This window comes from Dendropsophus ebraccatus, chromosome 5 (assembly GCF_027789765.1).
Source record: "Dendropsophus ebraccatus isolate aDenEbr1 chromosome 5, aDenEbr1.pat, whole genome shotgun sequence".
Lineage (NCBI taxonomy): Eukaryota > Metazoa > Chordata > Amphibia > Anura > Hylidae > Dendropsophus > Dendropsophus ebraccatus.
In genome coordinates, this window is record NC_091458.1 from 1,911,381 (window position 1) to 1,935,168 (window position 23,788).

At 55.3% G+C, this 23,788-nt stretch overlaps 2 protein-coding genes across 2 annotated transcripts in view; one reads left to right on the forward strand and one right to left on the reverse strand.

Annotated features, from left to right (window-relative positions):
• The window catches only part of LOC138793312 (caldesmon-like), a 39,952-nt gene extending 32,711 nt beyond the window's left edge, over nt 1-7,241 (reverse strand). Inside the window, exons 1-3 of the mRNA XM_069971836.1 lie at nt 7,071-7,241; nt 5,033-5,653; nt 3,447-4,092 (exon numbers count right to left, since the gene is read on the reverse strand). Of these exons, the coding sequence (XP_069827937.1) occupies nt 3,447-4,092; nt 5,033-5,653; nt 7,071-7,241 (1,438 nt within the window). The remainder of the gene's footprint in view (nt 1-3,446; nt 4,093-5,032; nt 5,654-7,070) is intronic.
• LOC138793344 (FH2 domain-containing protein 1-like) overlaps nt 1-23,788 on the forward strand; it is a 64,550-nt gene that overhangs the window by 27,906 nt on the left and 12,856 nt on the right. The window contains exons 2-3 of the mRNA XM_069971874.1: nt 18,122-18,676; nt 23,023-23,084. Of these exons, the coding sequence (XP_069827975.1) occupies nt 18,167-18,676; nt 23,023-23,084 (572 nt within the window). The 5' untranslated portion in view covers nt 18,122-18,166. The remainder of the gene's footprint in view (nt 1-18,121; nt 18,677-23,022; nt 23,085-23,788) is intronic.

A 23,788-nucleotide genomic window follows, 5' to 3' on the forward strand; every position in this document is an offset into this window, starting at 1 on the left:
GGGGTGGACATACCAGGCAGTATATACCCTGGGCTGAACCATTTGGTCTGGGAGGTTAGGGTGTACACACCAGGCAGTATATACCCTGGGCTGAACCATCTGGGTCTGGGAGGTGGGGGTGTACACACCAGGCAGTATATACTCTGGGCTGAACCATCTAGGTCTGGGAGGTGGGGGTGTACACACCAGGCAGTATATACCCTGGGCTGAACCATCTGTCTCTGGGAGGTGGGGGTGGACATACCAGGCAGTATATACCCTGGGCTGAACCATCTGGGTCTGGGAGGTGGGGGTGTACACACCAGGCAGTATATACTCTGGGCTGAACCATCTGTCTCGTAGAGGTGGGGGTGTATACACCAGGCAGTATATACCCTGGGCTGAACCATCTGTCTCTGGGAGGCGGGGGTGTACACACCAGGCAGTATATACCCTGGGCTGAACCATCTGTTTCTGGCAGTGGGGGTGTACACACCAGGCCGTATATACCCTGGGCTGAACCATCTGTTTATGGCAGTGGGGGTGTACACACCAGGCAGTATTACCCTGGGATGAACCATCTGTGTTTGTGAGGTGGGGTGTACACACCAGGCAGTATGTACCCTTGGGCTGAACCATTTGTGTCTGGGAGGTGGGGGTGTACACACCAGGCAGTATATACCCTGGGCTGAACCATCTGTCTCTGGGAGGTGGGGGTGTACACACCAGGCAGTATATAGCCTGGGCTGAACCATCTGTCTCTGGGAGGTGGGGGTGTACACACCAGGCAGTATATACCCTGGGCTGAACCATCTGTCTCTAGGAGGTGGGGGTGTACACACCAGGCAGTATATACCCTGGGCTGAACTATCTGTTTCTTGCGGTGGGGGTGTACACACCAGGCCGTATATACCCTGGGCTGAACCATCTGTTTATGGCAGTGGGGGTGTACCCACCAGGCAGTATTACCCTGGGAAGAACCATCTGGGAAGTGGGGGTGTACACACCAGGCAGTATTACCCTGGGAAGAACCATCTGTGTTTGTGAGGTGGGGGTGTACACACCAGGCAGTATGTACCCTTGGGCTGAACCATCTGTCTCTGGGAGGTGGGGGTGTACACACCAGGCAGTATATACCCTGGGCTGAACCATTTGTGTCTGGGAGGTGGGGGTGTACACACCAGGCAGTATATAGCCTGGGCTGAACCATATGGGTCTGGGAGGTGGGGGTGTACACACCAGGCAGTATATACCCTGGGCTGAACCATATGGGTCTGGGAGATGGGGGTGTACACAACCGGCAGTATATACCCTGGGCTGAACTATCTGTTTCTTGCAGTGGGGGTGTACACACCAGGCAGTATATACCCTGGGCTGAACCATTTGTGTCTGGGAGATGGGGGTGTACACAACCGGCAGTATATACCCTGGGCTGAACCATCTGGTTTTGGGTGGTGGGGGTGTACACACCAGGCAGTATATACCCTGGGCTGAACCATCTGTCTCTGGTGATGGGGGTGTACACAACAGGCAGTGTATTCCCTGGGGTGAACCATCTGTCTCTGGGAGGTGGGGGTGTACACACCAGGCAGTATATACCCTGGGCTGAACCATCTGTTTCTGGCGGTGGGGGTGTACACACCAGGCAGTATATACCCTGGGCTGAACCATCTGTCTCTGGTGGTGGGGGTGTACACACCAGGCAGTGTATTCCCTGGGCTGAACCATCTGTCTCTGGGAGGTGGGGGTTTATTCATCAGGCAGTATATACCCTGGGCTAAACCATCTGTCTCTGGGAGGTGGGGGTGTACACACAAGGCGCTATATACCCTGGGCTGAACCATCTCTCTCTGGGAGGTGGGGGTGTACACACCAGGCAGTATATACCCTGGGCTGAACCATCTGTCTCTGGGAGGTGGGGGTGGACATACCAGGCAGTATATACCCTGGGCTGAACCATCTGGGTCTGGGAGGTGGGGGTGTACACACCAGGCAGTATATACTCTGGGCTGAACCATCTAGGTCTGGGAGGTGGGGGTGAACACACCAGGCAGTATATACCCTGGGCTCAACCATCTGTCTCTGGCGGTGGGGGTGTACACACCAGGCAGTATATACCCTGGGCTCAACCATCTGTCTCGTAGAGGTGGGGGTGTATACACCAGGCAGTATATACCCTGGGCTGAACCATCTGTCTCTGGGAGGCGGGGGTGTACACACCAGGCAGTATATACCCTGGGCTGAACCATCTGTTTCTGGCAGTGGGGGTGTACACACCAGGCCGTATATACCCTGGGCTGAACCATCTGTTTATGGCAGTGGGGGTGTACACACCAGGCAGTATATACCCTGGGCTGAACCATCTGGGAAGTGGGGGTGTACACACCAGGCAGTATTACCCTGGGATGAACCATCTGTGTTTGTGAGGTGGGGTGTACACACCAGGCAGTATGTACCCTTGGGCTGAACCATTTGTGTCTGGGAGGTGGGGGTGTACACACCAGGCAGTATATACCCTGGGCTGAACCATCTGTCTCTGGGAGGTGGGGGTGTACACACCAGGCAGTATATACCCTGGGCTGAACCATCTGTCTCTGGGAGGTGGGGGTGTACACACCAGGCAGTATATACCCTGGGCTGAACCATCTGGGTCTGGGAGGTGGGGGTGTACACACCAGGCAGTATATAGCCTGGGCTGAACCATATGGGTCTGGGAGGTGGGGGTGTACACACCAGGCAGTATATACCCTGGGCTGAACCATCTGTCTCTAGGAGGTGGGGGTGTACACACCAGGCAGTATATACCCTGGGCTGAACTATCTGTTTCTTGCGGTGGGGGTGTACACACCAGGCAGTATATACCCTGGGCTGAACCATTTGTGTCTGGGAGATGGGGGTGTACACAACCGGCAGTATATACCCTGGGCTGAACCATCTGGTTTTGGGAGGTGGGGGTGTACTCACCAGGCAGTATATACCCTGGGCTGAACCATCTGGGTCTGGGAGGTGGGGGTGTACTCACCAGGCAGTATATACCCTGGGCTGAACCATCTGGGTCTGGGAGGTGGGGGTGTACTCACCAGGCAGTATATACCCTGGGCTGAACCATCTGGGTCTGGGAGGTGGGGGTGTACTCACCAGGCAGTATATACCCTGGGCTGAACCATCTGGGTTTGGGAGGTGGGGGTGTACTCACCAGGCAGTATATACCCTGGGCTGAACCATCTGTCTCTGGGAGGTGGGAGCAGAGCAGATAACTCAGCTACCACCATGATGTCATCTTCCTCCAGACCATTCTGACCGGCTCTACAACGTGTCCAGACCCAAGAACGTTAGTGAGGTCAGGCGGTGAGGATGGCAATAGTCATTCTTTGTCATCAATATTGCTCTAAAGGAGATGGATAAGGCCCTTGGCCTCCATCCACACTGTGGTTTTATAACTTTGTCATGTAGCTAATGCCACTTGCCGGCATCCATCACACCCTGCACCGAGATCTGCACCATATCTGTTACCAAATAGACTGCCCCATGGAAAGCACGGGAAGAGAAGCTTGTGTCTGCCTCCTCCTGGTGCTCCGGTCCTATCTGCTCCTCTGCAGACGCCTCCTCTTGGTGCTCCGGTCCTATGTGCTCCTCTGCAGATGCCTCCTCCTGGTGCTCCGGTCCTATGTGCTCCTCTACAGACGCCTCCTCTTGGTGCTCCAGTCCTATGTGCTCCTCTGCAGACGCCTCCTCCTGGTTCTCCGGTCCTATGTGCTCCTCTGCAGACGCCTTCTCCTGGTGCTCCGGTCCTATGTGCTCCTCTACAGACGCCTCCTCCTGGTGCACCGGTCCTATCTGCTCCTCTACAGACGCCTCCTCCTGGTGCTCCAGTCCTATGTGCTCCTCTGCAGATGCCTCCTCCTGGTGCACCGGTCCTATGTGCTCCTCTGCAGATGCCTCCTCCTGGTGCACCGGTCCTATCTGCTCCTCTACAGACGCCTCCTCCTGGTGCTCCAGTCCTATCTGCTCCTCTGCAGATGCCTCCTCCTGGTGCACCGGTCCTATGTGCTCCTCTGCAGATGCCTCCTCCTGGTGCACCGGTCCTATGTGCTCCTCTGCAGATGCCTCCTCCTGGTGCACCGGTCCTATGTGCTCCTCTGCAGATGCCTCCTCCTGGTTCCCCCGGTCCTATGTGCTCCTCTGCAGACGCCTCCTCCTGGTGCACCGGTCCTATGTGCTCCTCTGCAGACGCCTCCTCCTGGTTCCCCCGGTCTTATGTGCTCCTCTGCAGACGCCTCCTCCTGGTGCACCGGTCCTATCTGCTCCTCTGCAGACGCCTCCTCCTGGTGCACCGGTCCTATGTGCTCCTCTGCAGACGCCTCCTCCTGGTGCACCGGTCCTATCTGCTCCTCTGCAGATGTCTCCTCCTCGTGCACCGGTCCTATGTGCTCCTCTGCAGACGCCTCCTCCTGGTTCCCCCGGTCCTATGTGCTCCTCTGCAGACGCCTCCTCCTGGTGCACCGGTTCTATGTGCTCCTCTGCAGATGTCTCCTCCTCCTGGTGCACCGGTCCTATCTGCTCCTCTGCAGATGTCTCCTCCTCGTGCACCGGTCCTATCTGCTCCTCTGCAGACGCCTCCTCCTGGTGCTCCGGTCCTATCTGCTCCTCTGCAGACGCCTCCTCCTGGTGCACCGGTCCTATCTGCTCCTCTGCAGACGCCTCCTCCTGGTGCACCGGTCCTATCTGCTCCTCTGCAGACGCCTCCTCCTGGTGCACCGGTCCTATGTGCTCCTCTGCAGACGCCTCCTCCTGGTGCACCGGTCCTATCTGCTCCTCTGCAGACGCCTCCTCCTGGTGCACCGGTCCTATCTGCTCCTCTGCAGACGCCTCCTCCTGGTGCACCGGTCCTATGTGCTCCTCTGCAGATGTCTCCTCCTGGTGCTCCAGTCCTATGTGCTCCTCTGCAGATGTCTCCTCCTCGTGTACCGGTCCTATGTGCTCCTCTGCAGACGCCTCCTCCTGGTTCCCCCGGTCCTATGTGCTCCTCTGCAGATGTCTCCTCCTCGTGCACCGGTCCTATCTGCTCCTCTGCAGATGTCTCCTCCTCGTGCACCGGTCCTATCTGCTCCTCTGCAGACGCCTCCTCCTGGTGCTCCGGTACTATGTGCTCCTCTGCAGACGCCTCCTCCTGGTGCTCCGGTACTATGTGCTCCTCTGCAGACGCCTCCTCCTTGTGCACCGGTCCTATGTGCTCCTCTGCAGACGCCTCCTCCTGGTGCACCGGTCCTATGTTCTCCTCTGCAGACGCCTCCTCCTGGTGCACCGGTCCTATGTGCTCCTCTGCAGATGCCTCCTCCTGGTGCACCGGTCCTATGTGCTCCTCTGCAGACGCCTCCTCCTGGTGCACCGGTCCTATGTGCTCCTCTGCAGATGCCTCCTCCTGGTGCACCGGTCCTATGTGCTCCTCTGCAGACGCCTCCTCCTGGTGCACCGGTCCTATGTGCTCCTCTGCAGACGCCTCCTCCTGGTGCACCGGTCCTATGTGCTCCTCTGCAGACGCCTCCTCCTGGTGCACCGGTCCTATGTGCTCCTCTGCAGACGCCTCCTCCTGGTGCACCGGTCCTATGTGCTCCTCTGCAGACGCCTCCTCCTGGTGCACCGGTCCTATGTGCTCCTCTGCAGACGCCTCCTCCTGGTTCCCCCGGTCCTATGTGCTCCTCTGCAGACACCTCCTCCTGGTTCCCCCGGTCCTATGTGCTCCTCTGCAGACGCCTCCTCCTGGTGCACCGGTCCTATGTGCTCCTCTGCAGACGCCTCCTCCTGGTTCCCCCGGTCCTATGTGCTCCTCTGCAGACGCCTCCTCCTGGTTCCCCCGGTCCTATGTGCTCCTCTGCAGACGCCTCCTCCTGGTGCACCGGTCCTATGTGCTCCTCTGCAGACGCCTCCTCCTGGTGCACCGGTCCTATGTGCTCCTCTGCAGACGCCTCCTCCTGGTTCCCCCGGTCCTATGTGCTCCTCTGCAGACGCCTCCTCCTGGTGCACCGGTCCTATGTGCTCCTCTGCAGACGCCTCCTCCTGGTTCCCCCGGTCCTATGTGCTCCTCTGCAGACGCCTCCTCCTGGTTCCCCCGGTCCTATGTGCTCCTCTGCAGATGTCTTCTCTGGGTGCACCGGTCCTCTCTGGATTCCTTCTCCTTGCGGCTGGTCCTTTCTGCTATTCTCGGGACGTCTTCTGCTGGTGCGCCTGTCCTTGTTCCTCTCTCAACACCTGCTCCTGGTGCGCTTGCCCTCTCTGAGCGCCTTTTCCTGGGGCCCCAGTTCTCTCTTCTCCTCTCGGGACGCCTTCTCCTGGTGTGCCAGGTACTCTCCACATTTCTTCTCTTGGTACACTAGTCCTCACTTCTCTCCTAACCCCTCCTCCTGGTGCCCCTGCAATGACCCAGGGTTTCTAGGGTTTAGCTGGGGGCTAGGTGTTGGTGTACAAACCAGGCAATTGTCACGGTGGCCAGGAGTTGTATTGACCACCCCCCGATACACTGACACACAGCTTTGACATAGAACAGGTGTAGGTGCAAGAGCCGAGTAACCAGAGTCCAGTACGTAAACAACAGCTTACTGAAGGGTTTAATTCAATACAAAAATATACTGAGAAACTTGCCAATAACCTGACTGGTGAACATCTCCTGTATTATATTGAAGACGGGGAGGCCATCTTTGGGATCACATAAGTACCTCACTGCCACCTATCACGACCCTGCAGAACTGTCCATATACAGTCCACTGACTCTTCAGGACATTCTGCTTTTGGGTCCATCCACGTGGGTACAGTGAGTACACCTGCCTTTACCATTCCCCAATTCTCAGACGCCAATATTCCATTACCTCTATCATGGCTGGATTGTTTTAAGGGCTCTGACGGTCTTCATATCTATCATTGTTTACCTCATGTACCTTCTTTAGTGCACCTCTGACCCCTGATGACGTCACAGACACGAGTGATAGAAACGCGTAGGGTGTAGGTGACGGTACCATTAGTGACAGGACACACTGTGACACATTTGGGATTATATATGCCTAACAGACAGTGACCTGTATGACATATACACGTACCGTAAGACACGCTGTGATATACTTGGGACTGACACGTTCCTTAAACAGATAGTGACCGGTACGGACCGCATTTAAACGATACCGACATAATAGGACATAGTGGTATATCTGAGCTACTGTGATCTTGCTGGTCCTGTGGTATTGTTCATTGTTGGAGAGACAGTGCGTCATGCACATTGTATATATTGTATAGTATTTCTTGCACTCTTTTGTATACCGCAAATATCTTATCCTGATATCAATAAAAGTTACTTTTTAGCTTATTTCCCCTTCCAATTTTTTGTATAAACTTGCCAATAAGGTGCAGTACATGAAAGTATTGATCTTTCTCCTGTTGAACAACACAGATCACTTGAGCTGGGTGTTGAGGTAAATAGATATTTAGAGACTTTGTAGGCTTGGACTGGACTTAGGTCCAGTAGGTTAGGTTATGTTAGGTTTGGCTTGTAGTAGACTTGTGAGAATGCAAGGGGACGACCAAGGGGACCTTGCTTCAGTATTACTGAACTCTGCCAGGGTGACTTGGATGAAGAACACTTGACAGTAGAATTACCCATACTCAAGGTTTGAAGAATACCGCCTCTTAAGAGTGAGAGATCACAAAGTGTCAGGTCTGGGAGCACAGGCCCAAGGCTTGCACAATCGGGTGTAACTAGCCACTCAAGATTATCCGAGATGACCAAGCAAAGATTAAAAGAGTACTTTGGCTATAGTTGCTCTTCTCCTCATCTCTCCCACTCTTCTTCCTTCAGGCTCCCCTGAGGATCCTCGAGAAGGGGAAGGGGGCATAGGGGAGCCTGGAGGAGTAGGACACAGAATCCTCAAAGAGGACAGAGGAGCCTGGAGGAGGAGGACAGAGGAGCCTGGAGGAGGAGGACAGAGGAGCCTGGAGGAGGAGGACAGAGGAGCCTGGAGAAAGAGGAGGACAGAGGAGCCTGGAGGAGGACAGAGGAGCCTGTAGGAGGAAGAGGACAGAGGAGCACTGGAGGAGGGGGAGGAGGACAGAAGAGCCTGAAGGAGGAGGAGGAGGACAGAGGAGCCTGTAGGAGGAAGAGGACAGAGGAGCACTGGAGGAGGGGGAGGAGGACAGAAGAGCCTGAAGGAGGAGGAGGAGGACAGAGGAGCCTGTAGGAGGAGGAGGAGGACAGAGGAGCCTGTAGGAGGAGGAGGAGGACAGAGGAGCCTGTAGGAGGAAGAGGACAGAGGAGCCTGTAGGAGGAGGAGGACAGAGGAGCCTGTAGGAGGGGGAGGAGGAGGACAGAAGAGCATGGAGGAGGAGGAGGAGGAAGAGGACAGAGGAGCCTGGAGGAGGAAGAGGACAGAGAAGCCCGGAGGAGGAAGAGGACAGAGGATCCTGAAGAAGGAAGAGGACAGAAGATCCTGGAAGAGGAAGAGGACAGAGGAGCCTGGAGGAGAAAGAGGACAGAGGAGCCTGGAGGAGGAAGAGGACAGAGGAGCCTGGAGGAGGAAGAGGACAGAGGAGCCTGGAGGAGGAAGAGGACAGAGGAGCCTGGAGGAGGAGGAGGAGGAGGACAGAGGAACCTGGAGAAGGAAGACAGAGGAACCTGGAGAAGGAAGAGGACAGAGGAGCCTGGAGGAGGAGGACAGAGGAGCCTGGAGGAGGAGGACAGAGGAGCCTGGAGGAGGAGGACAGAGGAGCCAGAAGGAGGAGGAGGACAGAGGAGCCTGAAGGAGGAGGAGGACAGAGGAGCCTGAAGGAGGAGGAGGACAGAGGAGCCTGGAGGAAAGGGACATAGGAGCTTGGAGGAGGAAGAGGACAGAGGAGCCTGTAGGAGGAGGAGGACAGAGGAGCCTGTAGGAGGGGGAGGAGGAGGACAGAAGAGCATGGAGGAGGAGGAGGAGGACAGAGGAGCCTGGAGGAGGAAGAGGACAGAGGAGCCTGGAGGAGGAAGAGGACAGAGAAGCCCGGAGGAGGAAGAGGACAGAGGATCCTGAAGAAGGAAGAGGACAGAGGATCCTGGAAGAGGAAGAGGACAGAGGAGCCTGGAGGAGAAAGAGGACAGAGGAGCCTGGAGGAGGAAGAGGACAGAGGAGCCTGGAGGAGGAAGAGGACAGAGGAGCCTGGAGGAGGAGGAGGAGGACAGAGGAACCTGGAGAAGGAAGACAGAGGAACCTGGAGAAGGAAGAGGACAGAGGAGCCTGGAGGAGGAGGACAGAGGAGCCTGGAGGAGGAGGACAGAGGAGCCGGAAGGAGGAGGAGGACAGAGGAGCCGGAAGGAGGAGGAGGACAGAGGAGCCGGAAGGAGGAGGAGGACAGAGGAGCCGGAAGGAGGAGGAGGACAGAGGAGCCTGGAGGAAAGGGACATAGGAGCTTGGAGGAGGAAGAGGACAGAGGAGCCTGGAGGAGGAAGAGGACAGAGGAGCCTGGAGGAGGAAGAGGACAGAGGAGCCTAGAGGAGGAAGAGGACAGAGGAGCCTGGAAGAGGACAGAGGAGCCTGGAGGAGGAAGAGGACAGAGGAGCCTGAAAGAGGACAGAAGAGCCTGGAGGAGGAGGAGGACAGAGGAGTCTGGAGGAGGATAGAGGAGCCTGGAGGAGGATAGAGGAGCCTGGAGGAGGAGGAGGACAGAGGAGCCTGGAGGAGGAGGAGGAGGACAGAGGAGCCTGGAGAAAGAGGAGGACAGAGGAGCCTGGAGAAGGACAGAGGAGCCTGTTGGAGGAAGAGGACAGAAGAGCCTGAAGGAGGAGGAGGAGGACAGAGGAGCCTGTAGGAGGAGGAGGACAGAGGAGCCTGGAGGAGGGGGAGGAGGACAGAGGAGCCTGGAAGAGGAGGAGAACAGAGGAGCCTGAAGGAGGAGGAGGACAGAGAAGCCTGGAGGAGGGGGACAGAGGAGCCTGGAAGAGGAGGAGGAGGATAGAGGAGCCTGGAAGAGGAAGAGGAGGATAGAGGAGCCTGGAGGAGGAGGACAGAGGAGCCTGGATGTGGAGGACAGAGGAGCCTGGAGGAGGGGGACAGAGGAGCCTGGAGGAGGAGGAGGACAGAGGAGCCTGGAGAAAGAGGAGGACAGAGGAGCCTGGAGAAGGACAGAGGAGCCTGTAGGAGGAAGAGGACAGAAGAGCCTGAAGGAGGAGGAGGAGGAGGAGGACAGAGGAGCCTGGAGGAGGAAGAGGACAGAGGAGCCTAAAGGAGGAGGATAGAGGAGCCTGGAGGAGGAGGAGGACAGAGGAGCTGGAGGAGGGGGAGGACAGAGGAGCCTGGAGGAGGAGGAGGGGGACAGAGGAGCCTGGAGGAGGAGGAAGACAGAGGAGCCTGGAGGAGGAGGAGGACAGAGGAGCCTGGAGGAGGAGGGGGACAGAGGAGCCTGGAGGAGGAGGGGGAAAGAGGAGCCTGGAGGAGGAGGGGGGCAGAGGAGCCTGGAGGAGGAGGGGGACAGAGGAGCCTGTAGGAGGAGGGAGACAGAGGAGCCTGGAGGAGGAGGACAGAAAAGCCTGAAGGAGGAGGAGGACAGAGGAGCCTGGAGGAGGAGGAGGACAGAGAAGCCTGGATGAGGAGGACAGAAGAGCCTGGATGAGGAGGACAGAAGAGCCTGGAGGATGACAGAAGAGCCTGGAGGAGGAAGTGGACAGAGGAGCCTGGAGGAGGAGGATGGAGGAGCCTGGAGGAGGACAGAGGAGCCTGGAGGAGGAGGGGGACAGAGGAGCCTGGAGGAGGAGGAGGACAGAAGAGCCTGGAGGAGGAGGAGGACAGAAGAGCCTGGAGGAGGAGGAGGACAGAAGAGCCTGGAGGAGGAGGAGGACAGAAGAGCCTGGAGGAGGAGGAGGAGGAGGAGGAGGACAGAGGAGCCTGGAGGAGGAGGACAAAGGAGCCTGGAGGAGGAGGAGGACAGAGGAGCCTGGAGGAGAAGGAGAACAGAGGAGCCTGGAGGAGGAGGATAGAGGAGCCTGGAGGAGGAGGACAGAGGAGCCTGGAGGAGGAGGGAGACAGAGGAGCTGGAGGACAGAGGAGCCTGGAGGAGGAGGAGGACAGAGGAGCCTGGAGGAGGAAGAGGACAGAGGAGCCTAAAGGAGGAGGAGGGGGACAGAGAAGCCTGGAGGAGGAGGAGGACAGAGGAGCCTGGAGGAAAAGGAAGACAAAGGAGCCTGGAGGAGGAGGAGGACAGAGGAGCCTGGAGGAGGAGGAGGAGGAGGACAGAGGAGCCTGGAGGAGGAGGACAGAGGAGCCTGGAGGAGGAGGGGGACAGAGGGGTCTGGAGGAGGAGGAGGGCAGAGGAGCCTGGAGAAGGAGGGAGACAGAGGAGCCTGAAGGAGGAGGGGGACAGAGGAGCCTGGAGAAGGAGGGAGACAGAGGAGCCTGGAGGAGGAGGGGAACAGAAAAGCCTGAAGGAGGAGGAGGACAGAGAAGCCTGGATGAGGAGGACAGAAGAGCCTGGATGAGGAGGAGAGAAGAGCCTGGAGGAGGACAGAAGAGCCTGGAGGAGGAAGAGGACAGATGAGCCTGGAGGAGGAGGATGGAGGAGCCTGGAGGAGGAGGACAGAGGAGCCTGGAGGTGGAGGATGGAGGAGCCTGGAGGAGGAGGACAGAGGAGCCTGGAGGTGGAGGGGGACAGAGGAGCCTGGAGGAGGAGGAGGACAGAAGAGCCTGGAGGAGGAGGAGGACAGAAGAGCCTGGAGGAGGAGGAGGAGGACAGAAGAGCATGGAGGAGGAGGGGGACAGAAGAACCTGGAGGAGGAGGAGGACAGAGGATGTGTGACGGACGAGACACTTCAACCCCAAACTACAAAGCACTACCAACATCAAAACCCCCAACATCACCTGTAACAATGTCTTCTACACATCCCCCCCATATCACATCTACACATCCCCCCATATCACATCTACACATCCCCCATATCACATCTACACATCCCCCCATATACATCTACACATCCCCCCATATCACATCTACACATCCCCCCATATCACATCTACACATCCCCCCATATCACATCTACACATCCCCCCCATATCACATCTACACATCCCCCCATATACATCTACACATCCCCCCATATCACATCTACACATCCCCCCCATATCACATCTACACATCCCCCCATATACATCTACACATCCCCCCATATCACATCTACACATCCCCCCATATCACATCTACACATCCCCCCATATCACATCTACACATCCCCCCATATCACATCTACACATCCCCCCCCATATACATCTACACATCCCCCCATATCACATCTACACATCCCCCCATATCACATCTACACATCCCCCCATATCACATCTACACATCCCCCCATATCACATCTACACATCCCCCCATATCACATCTACACATCCCCCCCATATACATCTACACATCCCCCCATATCACATCTACACATCCCCCCATATACATCTACACATCCCCCCATATCACATCTACACATCCCCCCATATCACATCTACACATCCCCCCCATATCACATCTACACATCCCCCATATCACATCTACACATCCCCCCATATCACATCTACACATCCCCCCCATATCACATCTACACATCCCCCCATATCACATCTACACATCCCCCCCATATCACATCTACACATCCCCCCATATCACATCTACACATCCCCCCATATCACATCTACACATCCCCCCATATCACATCTACACATCCCCCCATATCACATCTACACATCCCCCCATATACATCTACACATCCCCCCATATCACATCTACACATCCCCCCATATCACATCTACACATCCCCCCATATCACATCTACACATCCCCCCCATATCACATCTACACATCCCCCATATCACATCTACACATCCCCCCATATCACATCTACACATCCCCCCCATATCACATCTACACATCCCCCCATATCACATGTACACATCCCCCCCATATCACATGTACACATCCCCCCCATATCACATCTACACATCCCCCCCATATCACATCTACACATCCCCCCATATCACATCTACACATCCCCCCATATACATCTACACATCCCCCCATATCACATCTACACATCCCCCCATATCACATCTACACATCCCCCCCATATCACATCTACACATCCCCCCATATACATCTACACATCCCCCCATATACATCTACACATCCCCCCCATATCACATCTACACATCCCCCCATATCACATCCCCCATATCACATCTACACATCCCCCCATATCACATCTACACATCCCCCCCATATCACATCTACACATCCCCCCATATCACATCTACACATCCCCCCCCCATATCACATCTACACATCCCCCCCATATCACATCTACACATCCCCCCCCATATCACATCTACACATCCCCCCCATATCACATCTACACATCCCCCCATATACATCTACACATCCCCCCCATATCACATCTACACATCCCCCCATATCACACCTACACATCCCCCCCATATCACATCTACACATCCCCCCATATCACATCTACACATCCCCCCCATATCACATCTACACATCCCCCCCATATCACATCTACACATCCCCCCCCCCCATATCACATCTACACATCCCCCCCATATCACATCTACACATCCCCCCCCCATATCACATCTACACATCCCCCCATATACATCTACACATCCCCCCATATACATCTACACATCCCCCCATATCACATCTACACATCCCCCCCCATATCACATCTACACATCCCCCCATATCACATCTACACATCCCCCCATATCACATCTACACATCCCCCCATATCACATCTACACATCCCCCCATATCACATCTACACATCCCCCCATATCACATCTACACATCCCCCCATATCACATCTACACATCCCCCCCATATCACATCTACACATCCCCCCATATACATCTACACATCCCCCTATAGCAGTGCCACCGTGTACAATATATTATCAGTTGGTACCGCGGCAGCTCAGATACTCACATCCATGTGTGTGGTGTTCAGGTGAATTCTCTTCGGCTACAGTATCCGATCCTGTGCATCGCTGTTGGGGTTCCTTCCATTTTCCGGGGGAGATGGAGAGAGCCCTCCAGGTGACGAGCAGCCGCTGAATATATCCATGTAATGGATTGAATGTGCTAAAGGTGCTGCAGTACCCGACATGTACAGGAGGGGCGCTGTGTCAACCCAGACCACCGGTGTCATAGAGAGACCGCAGCCCCCGGTGTCACAGAGAGACCTTAGCCCATCGGGGGTCAAAGAGAGACCGCATTCCACCGGGGGTCAAAGAGAGACCGCAGCCCACTGGGGTCATACAGAGACTGCAGCCCACCGATGTCATAGAGAGACCGCAGCCCACCGATGTCATAGAGAGACCGCCGCCCACCGATGTCATAGAGAGACCGCCGCCCACCTGGGTCATAGAGAGACCGCATCCCACCGGGGGTCAAAGAGAGACCACAGCCCACCGGGGTCATAGAGAGACCCCATCCCACCGGTGTCATAGAGAGACCGCATCCCACCGGGGTCATAGAGAGACCACAGCCCACCGGGGTAATAGAGAGACCGCATCCCACCGGGGTCATAGAGAGACCGTAGCCCACTGGGGTCATAGAGAGACCACATCCCAACGGGGGTCAAAAAGAGACCGCAGCCCACCGGTGTCATAGAGAGACCACAGCCCACCGGGGTCATAGAGAGACCGCATCCCACTGGGGGTCAAAGAGAGACCGCAGCCCACTGGGGTCATAGAGAGACCGCAGCCCACCGGTGTCATAGAAAGACCGCAGCCCCCCGGGGTAATAGAGAGACCCCATCCCACCGGGGTAATAGAGAGACCGCATCCCACCGGGGTCATAGAGAGACCACAGCCCCCGGTGCCACAGAGAGACCTTAGCCCACCAGGGGTCAAAGAGAGACCGCATTCCACCGGGGGTCAAAGAGAGACCGCAGCCCACTGGGGTCATACAGAGACTGCAGCCCACCGATGTCATAGAGAGACCGCAGCCCACCGATGTCATAGAGAGACCGCCGCCCACCTGGGTCATAGAGAGACCGCATCCCACCGGGGGTCAAAGAGAGACCACAGCCCACCGGGGTCATAGAGAGACCGCATCTTACCGGGGTCATAGAGAGACCACAGCCCACCGGGGTAATAGAGAGACCGCATCCCACCGGGGTCATAGAGAGACCGTAGCCCACTGGGGTCATAGAGAGACCACATCCCAACGGGGGTCAAAAAGAGACCGCAGCCCACCGGTGTCATAGAGACCACAGCCCACCGGGGTCATAGAGAGACCGCAGCCCACCGGTGTCATAGAGAGACCGCAGCCCCCCGGGGTAATAGAGAGACCCCATCCCACCGGGGTAATAGAGAGGCCGCATCCCACCGGGGTCATAGAGAGACCACAGCCCACCGGGGTAATAGAGAGACCGCATCCCACCGGGGGTCAAAGAGAGACCACAGCCCACCGGGTTAATAGAGAGACCGCAGCCTACCGGGGGTCAAAGAGAGACCGCAGCCCACCGGGGGGTCATAGGGAGACTGCAGCCCACCGGTGTCATAGAGAAACTGCAGCCCACCGGTGTCATAGAGAGACCGCAGCCCACCGGTGTCATAGAGAGACCGCAGCCCACCTGTGTCATAGAGAGACCGCAGCCCACCGGGGTCATAGAGAGACCACAGCCCACCGGGGTCATAGAGAGATCGCAGCCCACTGGGATCAGGACACGGAGTGCAGGTAAAGCTTGGTCCCCGGTAATGGATCCCCCCCAGAGTCCACAGGGAGAACTAGAAGAGTGTGAAAACCAAGAGCCCACAGTGTGCTGGGCATGAGAGGGTTAACACACCAGCGGGTCAGAACTGGAGCCAGAGCAGGATCCGGATTTCCTGTGAGTGGTGTTTGGTGTGGACAATGGTGGATGGGTCCATTCCAGGAGAGGACGGCGGGGCCCCCAAGTAGGTGTGTAACCCTGGGGCTGCATGTGGAGAGGATGGCGGGGGGCACTATGGTCCTGTATTATATCTCATACATACCATACATGGACCCAAGATGGTGGCACACGGAGTGGGGTGCTATGGTCTTGTATTATACCTCATACCTATCATGCATGGACCTGAGGTGGTGGCACATGGGGGGTGTTATGGTCTTGTATTATACCTCATACCCATCCTGCATGGACCCAAGATGGTGGCACATGGGGGTGCTATGGTCCTGTATTATACCTCACACCCATCATGCATGGACCCAAGATGGTGGCACATGGGGGTGCTATGGTCCTGTATTATACCTCACACCCATCATGCATGGACCCAAGATGGTGGCACATGGGGGTACTATGGTCCTGTAAGATACCTCATACCCATCATGCATGGACCCAAGATGGTGGCACATGGGGGTGCTATGGTCATGTATTATACCTCACACCCATCATGCATGGACCCAAGATGGTGGCACATGGGGGTGCTATGGTCCTGTATTATACCTCACACCCATCATGCATGGACCCAAGATGGTGGCACATGGGGGTGCTATGGTCCTGTATTATACCTAATACCTATCATGCATGGACCCAAGATAGTGGCACAGGGGGGGGTGCTATGGTCCTGTATTATACCTCATACCCATCATGCATGGACCCAAGGTGGTGGCACATGGGGGTGCTATGGTCCTGTATTATACCTCATACCCATCCTGCATGGACCCAAAATGGTGGCACATGGGGGTGCTATGGTCCTGTATTATACCTCACACCCATCATGCATGGACCCAAGATGGTGGCACATGGGGGTGCTATGGTCCTGTATTATACCTCATACCCATCATGCATGGACCCAAGATGGTGGCACATGTTGGTGCTATGGTCCTGTATTATACCTCACACCCATCATGCATGGACCCAAGATGGTGGCACATGGGGGTGCTATGGTCCTGTATTATACCTTATACTCATCATGCATAAACCCAAGATGGTGGCACAGGGGGGGGGGGCTATGGTCCTGTAGTATACCTAATACCTATCATGCATGGACCCAAGATGGTGGCACAGGGGGGGCTATGGTCCTGTATTATACCTCATACCCATCAAGCATGGACCCAAGATGGTGGCACATGGGGGCACCATGGTCCTGTATTATATCTTATACTCATCATGCATGAACCCAAGATGGTGGAACATGGGGGGAGGGGGGCTTGCTGTGATCCTGTATTATACCTCATACCCATCAAGCATGGACCCAAGATGGTGGCACATGGGGGCACCATGGTCCTGTATTATATCTTATACTCATCATGCATGAACCCAAGATGGTGGAACATGGGGGGAGGGGGGCTTGCTGTGATCCTGTATTATACCTAATACCTATCATGCATGGACCCAAGATGGTGGCACAGGGGGGGGGGGGGCTATGGTCCTGTATTATACCTCACACCCATCATGCATGGACCCAAGATGGTGGCACATGGGGGTGCTATGGTCCTGTATTATACCTAATACCTATCATGCATGGACCCAAGATGATGGCACAGGGGGGGGGGGCTATGGTCCTGTATTATACTACCTCATACCCATCAAGCATGGACCCAAGATGGTGGCACATGGGGGCACCATGGTCCTGTATTATATCTTATACTCATCATGCATGATCCCAAGATGGTGGCACATGTTATGGACCTGTATGTACCAAAAATGCATGGACCCAAGATGGTGGCATATGGGGGGCACTATGGTTCTGTATTATAACTCATACATGTTGTGCATGGACCCAAGATGGTGGCACATGGGGAGGGAGGGAAGTAGCCATAGTCCTCTATTATACCTCATACATACCATACATGAACCCAGGGTGATGGGTCTATTGTCCTCAGGACCTCTGAATCTCTTTATAGGGGCCACACTTTGTGATTTGAGGGTTTGGCGGCATCAGTGTGAGCCTGGGGTGGGGGGTTGGCACTGTCTATAGTACGCAGTGTCCACCATCCATATATTGTTCTGGGGTCAGCATATGGGATCTGCAATGGTTTAGTGGTACCACGGTATATCCATGTGCCATGTACCAGGCTCATGCTGGCATCTGGTCACATGATCTGTAACTGTATTGTATATTGTGACGCCATTTTGTTTTTCCTTGTAGGCTGGCACCTTTACCATGAACATGCCCTGAGTTACCCACGACTTCATGCACATTAGGCGACCTAGCTCATCATCTTCTGTGCCACAGATGGATGACACACTTGATGTTTCCATGGTTACTAACAGGAACTCGCCTTCCCCTCCTTTACCCCCTTGCCCCCCACCCCTACCAGCAGGTGGCATCCCTCTAAAGCCTAAAGCTTCTGTCTCAGCAGAGCTTTCTTTACCTTCACCACCACCTCCACCAGGAAAAGCAACCATGCCCCCGCCCCCACCTCCGCCATCTTATGGAATATGCCTTCCCACTGCCCCACCGCCGCGACTAGAACAGCGGAGACCTAAATTACGCAACTTCAACTGGGACGCCCTACCTGCTGACCGCGTGCTAGGGGGGCGGAACCTCTGGACTTGTGGCCCTCAGGGGGCCAGTCTACAAATAGATGTTGTTCACATGGAGGAACTTTTTGGACAGAGAGAAGAACCACGTAAATCGAGAGGAACAAGGAGCTTCAAAGCCCGATCGTATCAAGGTGTAACAGAGCCCGACGTAAAGGAGGTAGGAGGAGGCTTTTTTGTGACCATATACACTGTCACCATGTTCTCATCTAAACTGCGGTCTCCAACATAATATGACTAAATAACTGACTGATACCGACATACTCTAACCAAATATTACCACCACATAACTGATGCCGCCGTACTCTAACCAAATATTACCACCACATAGAGTAGGATAGGGGTGACTTGGCTATGTAGAGTAGGATGAGGATGACTGGCACTGGTTGTGGTGACTTGGCTCTGTAGAGTAGGGTGGTGGGTTATGTAGAGAGGGATGGGGATGACCGCCACTGGTTGCGATGACTTCGCTATGTAGAGTAGGATGGGGATCAGGGGCGTAACTAGAAATGGCTGGGCCCCATAGCAAACTTTTGATTGGGGCCACCCCCCCCCCGCCCCACCCCCTCTCGATCAAACACTACGCCATCAACACACTCAGCTCTACACAGGTTCTGTACACCATATAAATTACAGTGCAGTTATATCAGGTGACTTACAGGGGGACGTCTTCTCTGATCGGAGTTCTTACCTTTTCATTTTCTTCTCCATCTCCTTCTCCGAGCCACAAATCCACAGAATCTGCCAGACAGACATATTAGTCTCCTCACACTGGCCCCATCCTCATCTCTCTATACTGCAGATCTGCATTGGCCCCTTTACACCCTCATTTAGTGGGAAGGCTGACTCTATGTGATCCCATTTTATTATATGGCCCTCCTCTCTGTCGCCCCTCCTTATAAATAGCCCCCTTATGTTGCCCCCCTTATAGAAGCCCCCCATGCTGTCCCCCTTATAGATGCCCCCCATGTTGTCCCCTAATAGATGGTCCCCTATGTTGCCCCCCCCTATAGATGGCCCCTCCTATGTTTTCCTCTTATAGATGGCCCCCTCTCCCCCAATGTTGTCCCTTTATAATATCCCTCTCCCCTATGTTGTGCTCCTCTCCCCTATGTTGTCCCCTTATAGATGGCCCCCTCTCCCCCTATGTTGCCCCCCCTTATAGATGTCCCCCTCTCCCCCCCCTTCCTTATAGATGGCCCCCTTCTCCCTCCCTTATAGATGCCCTCCTCTCCCCCCCCTTCCTTATAGATGCCCTCCTCTCCCCCCCCTTCCTTATAGATGGTCCCCCTCTCCCCCCCTTCCTTATAGATGGCCCTCTCCCCCCCTTCCTTATAGATGGTCCCCCTCTCCCCCCTTCCTTATAGATGTCCCCCTCTCCCCCCTTCCTTATAGATGTCCCCCTCTCCCCCCTTCCTTATAGATGGCCCTCTCTCCCCCCTTCCTTATAGATGGCCCTCTCTCCCCCCTTCCTTATAGATGGCCCTCTCTCCCCCCTTCCTTATAGATGCTCCCTTCTCCCTCCCTTATAGATGGTTCCCCTCTCCCCCCTCCCTTATAGATGCTCCCTTCTCCCTCCCTTCCTTATAGATGTCCCCCTCTCCCCCCTTCCTTATAGATGTCCCCCTCTCCCCCCTTCCTTATAGATGCCCTCCTCTCCCCCCTTCCTTATAGATGCCCCCTTCTCCCTCCCTTATAGATGCCCTCCTCTCCCCCCCTTCCTTATAGATGTCCCCCTCTACCCCCTCCCTTATAGATGTCCCCCTCTCCCCCCTTCCTTATAGATGCCCCCTTCTCCCTCCCTTATAGATGTCCCCCTCTCCCCCCCTTCCTTATAGATGCCCCCCTCTCTCCCCCCCTTCCTTATAGATGTCCCCCTCTCCCCCCCCTTCCTTATAGATGTCCCCCTCTCCCCCCCTCCCTTATAGATGTCCCCCTCTCCCCCCTTCCTTATAGATGTCCCCCTCTCCCCCCTTCCTTATAGATGTCCCCCTCTCCCCCCTTCCTTATAGATGTCCCCCTCTCCCCCCTTCCTTATAGATGCCCCTTTCTCCCTCCCTTATAGATGTCCCCCTCTCCCCCCCTTCCTTATAGATGGCCCTCTCTCCCCCCTTCCTTATAGATGTCCCCCTCTCCCCCCTTCCTTATAGATGCCCCCTTCTCCCTCCCTTATAGATGCCCTCTCTCCCCCCTTCCTTATAGATGTCCCCCTCTCCCCCCTTCCTTATAGATGCCCCCTTCTCCCTCCCTTATAGATGCCCTCTCTCCCCCCTTCCTTATAGATGGCCCTCTCTCCCCCCTTCCTTATAGATGCCCTCCTCTCCCCCCTCCCTTATAGATGCTCCCTTCTCCCTCCCTTATAGATGGTTCCCCTCTCCCCCCCCCCTTCCTTATAGATGTCCCCCTCTCCCCCCTCCCTTATAGATGTCCCCCTCTCCCCCCTTCCTTATAGATGGTCCCCCTCTCCCCCCTTCCTTATAGATGTCCCCCTCTCCCCCCCCTTCCTTATAGATGTCCTCCTCTCCCCCCCTCCCTTATAGATGTCCTCCTCTCCCCCCCTCCCTTATAGATGTCCCCCTCTCCCCCCTTCCTTATAGATGTCCCCCTCTCCCCCCTTCCTTATAGATGTCCCCCTCTCCCCCCTTCCTTATAGATGTCCCCCTCTCCCCCCCTCCCTTATAGATGCCCTCCTATCCCCCCCTTCCTTATAGATGCCCCCCTCTCCCCCCTTCCTTATAGATGTCCCCCTCTCCCCCCTTCCTTATAGATGCCCTCCTATCCCCCCCTTCCTTATAGATGCCCCCCTCTCCCCCCCTTCCTTATAGATGGTCCCCCTCTCCCTCCCTTATAGATGTCCCCCTCTCCCCCCTTCCTTATAGATGCCCTCCTATCCCCCCCTTCCTTATAGATGGCACTCTCCCCCCTTCCTTATAGATGCCCTCCTCTCCCCCCTTCCTTATAGATGCCCTCCTCTCCCCCCTTCCTTATAGATGCCCTCCTCTCCACCCCTACCTTATAGATGCCCTCCTATCCCCCCCTTCCTTATAGATGGTCCCCCTCTCCCTCCCTTCCTTATAGATGGCACTCTTCTCCCTCCCTTATAGATGTCCCCCTCTCCCCCCTTCCTTATAGATGTCCCCCTCTCCCCCCTTCCTTATAGATGCCCTCCTATCCCCCCTTCCTTATAGATGCCCTCCTCTCCCCCCCCCCTTCCTTATAGATGTCCCCCTCTCCCCGGGTCCGGAGTCGCCGGGTCAGGAGGAGCACGTGACCCGCGTCACGGGCCCCCTGATACTGTGGGGCCCCGTAGCAGCCGCTATGGCGGTAGTTCCGCCAGTGATGGGGATGACTGCACTGGTTGTGGTGACTTGGCTATGTATTGTGGAGTAGGATGGGGATGACAGGCACTGGTTATGGTGACTTGGCTCTGTAGAGTAGGGTGGGGGGTTATATAGTCTAGGATGAGGATGACCGGCACTGGTTGTGGTGACTTGGCTCTGTAGAGTAGGATGGGAATGACTGCACTGGTTGTGGTGACTTGGTTATGTAGAGTAGGATTGGGATGACCGATACTGGTTGTGGTGACTTGGCTCTGTAGAGTAGGATGGGGATGAGATGACCGGCACTGCTTGTGATGACTTGGTTTTGTAGAGTAGGATTGGGATGACCGATACTGGTTGTGGTGACTTGGCTCTGTAGAGTGAGTTATGTAGAGAGGGATGGCTCTGTAAAGTAGGGTGGTGGGTTATATAGAGTAGAATGGGGATGACTGGCACTGGTTTGGTGTCTTGGCTATGTAGGTTGGTGGGTTATGTAGAGTAGGATGGAGATCACCGGCACTGGTTGTGGTGACTTGGTTATGTAGAGTAGAATTGGGATGACCGGTACTGGATGTGGTGACTTGGCTCTGTAGACTGGGATGGTGGATTATGTAGAGTAGGATGGGGATGACCGACACTGTTTGTGGTAACTTGGCTCTGTAGAGTAGGGTGGTGGATTATATAGAGTAGAATGGGGATGACCGGCACTGGTTTGGTGACTTGGCGATGTAGGTTGGTGGGTTATGTAGAGTAGGATAGGGATGACCGGCACTGGTTGTGTTGACTTGCCTATGTAGGTTGGTGGGTTATGTAGAGTAGGATGGGGATGACCGGCACTGGTTGTGGTGACTTGGCTCTGTAGAGTAGTGAGTCGAGACGAGAGAACCTTAAGCATGCTTGAGTTGCTTGATTATTTTACTCCCAGTAACAGAAGAAGTCTGATGCAACTCTAGGAAGTCCTGGAAAACCAGGAGTCAAATGCTGCATGCTTGGGCTGGATTGACCCTGAACGTGGTGAAGTTGGTTCATCTCTAGTTTGAATCTGTTGGATACAGTGGAGAAAGAGGCCTTAGTGGCATTTGGCTCTGGAAGCTGCCCCTGTCACCTTCTCCACCCCTCCTGAGAGATTTGGTGGCCTCTCTAATGTCTAAGGTCCCGTGGCACATCTTGTTGTCTTCTCCCGCAGATGTCTCTGTTGGATTCCAAGAAGAGTATGAACCTTGGCATCTTCCTGAAGCAGTTTAAAAGGTAAGGCCGGCTATGCCGTGTTTAGGAGTCCTTTAACACAGTGACTTGCCGGCTGTGACATCTCCACCTTACCCAGGAAGGGACATCTCCACCTTACCCAGGAAGGGACATCTCCACCTTACCCAGGAAGGGACATCTCCACCTTACCCAGGAAGGGACATCTCCACCTTACCCAGGAAGGGACATCTCCACCTTACCCAGGAAGGGACATCTCCACCTTACCCAGGAAGGGACATCTCCACCTTACCCAGGAAGGGACATCTCCACCTTACCCAGGAAGGGACATCTCCACCTTACCCAGGAAGGGACATCTCCACCTTACCCAGGAAGGGACATCTCCACCTTACCCAGGAAGGGACATCTCCACCTTACCCAGGAAGGGGCATGTCCACCTTACCCAGGAAGGGGCATGTCCACCTTACCCAGGAAGGGAATCCTTGATGATATAGTAACTTTATGTGCATTTACTGTAATAAATTTTTTTGATAGACTTCTTTAAGGGAGTCGGCATTACATACTGGCAGCGGGATCCACTACGTGTGAAGCTGCCCTTAAAGAGGCCATAAGGTTTCTTGATGCATCTGGATATACAATGTTTAGGATCCAGCGCAGAGCACATGGCGGAATAACCTGCAGCTCTGGGCCTATTATACAGGAAGAAACCAGCCACTTCCTACAGCAACAGAGAGAGATTATTAATGCAG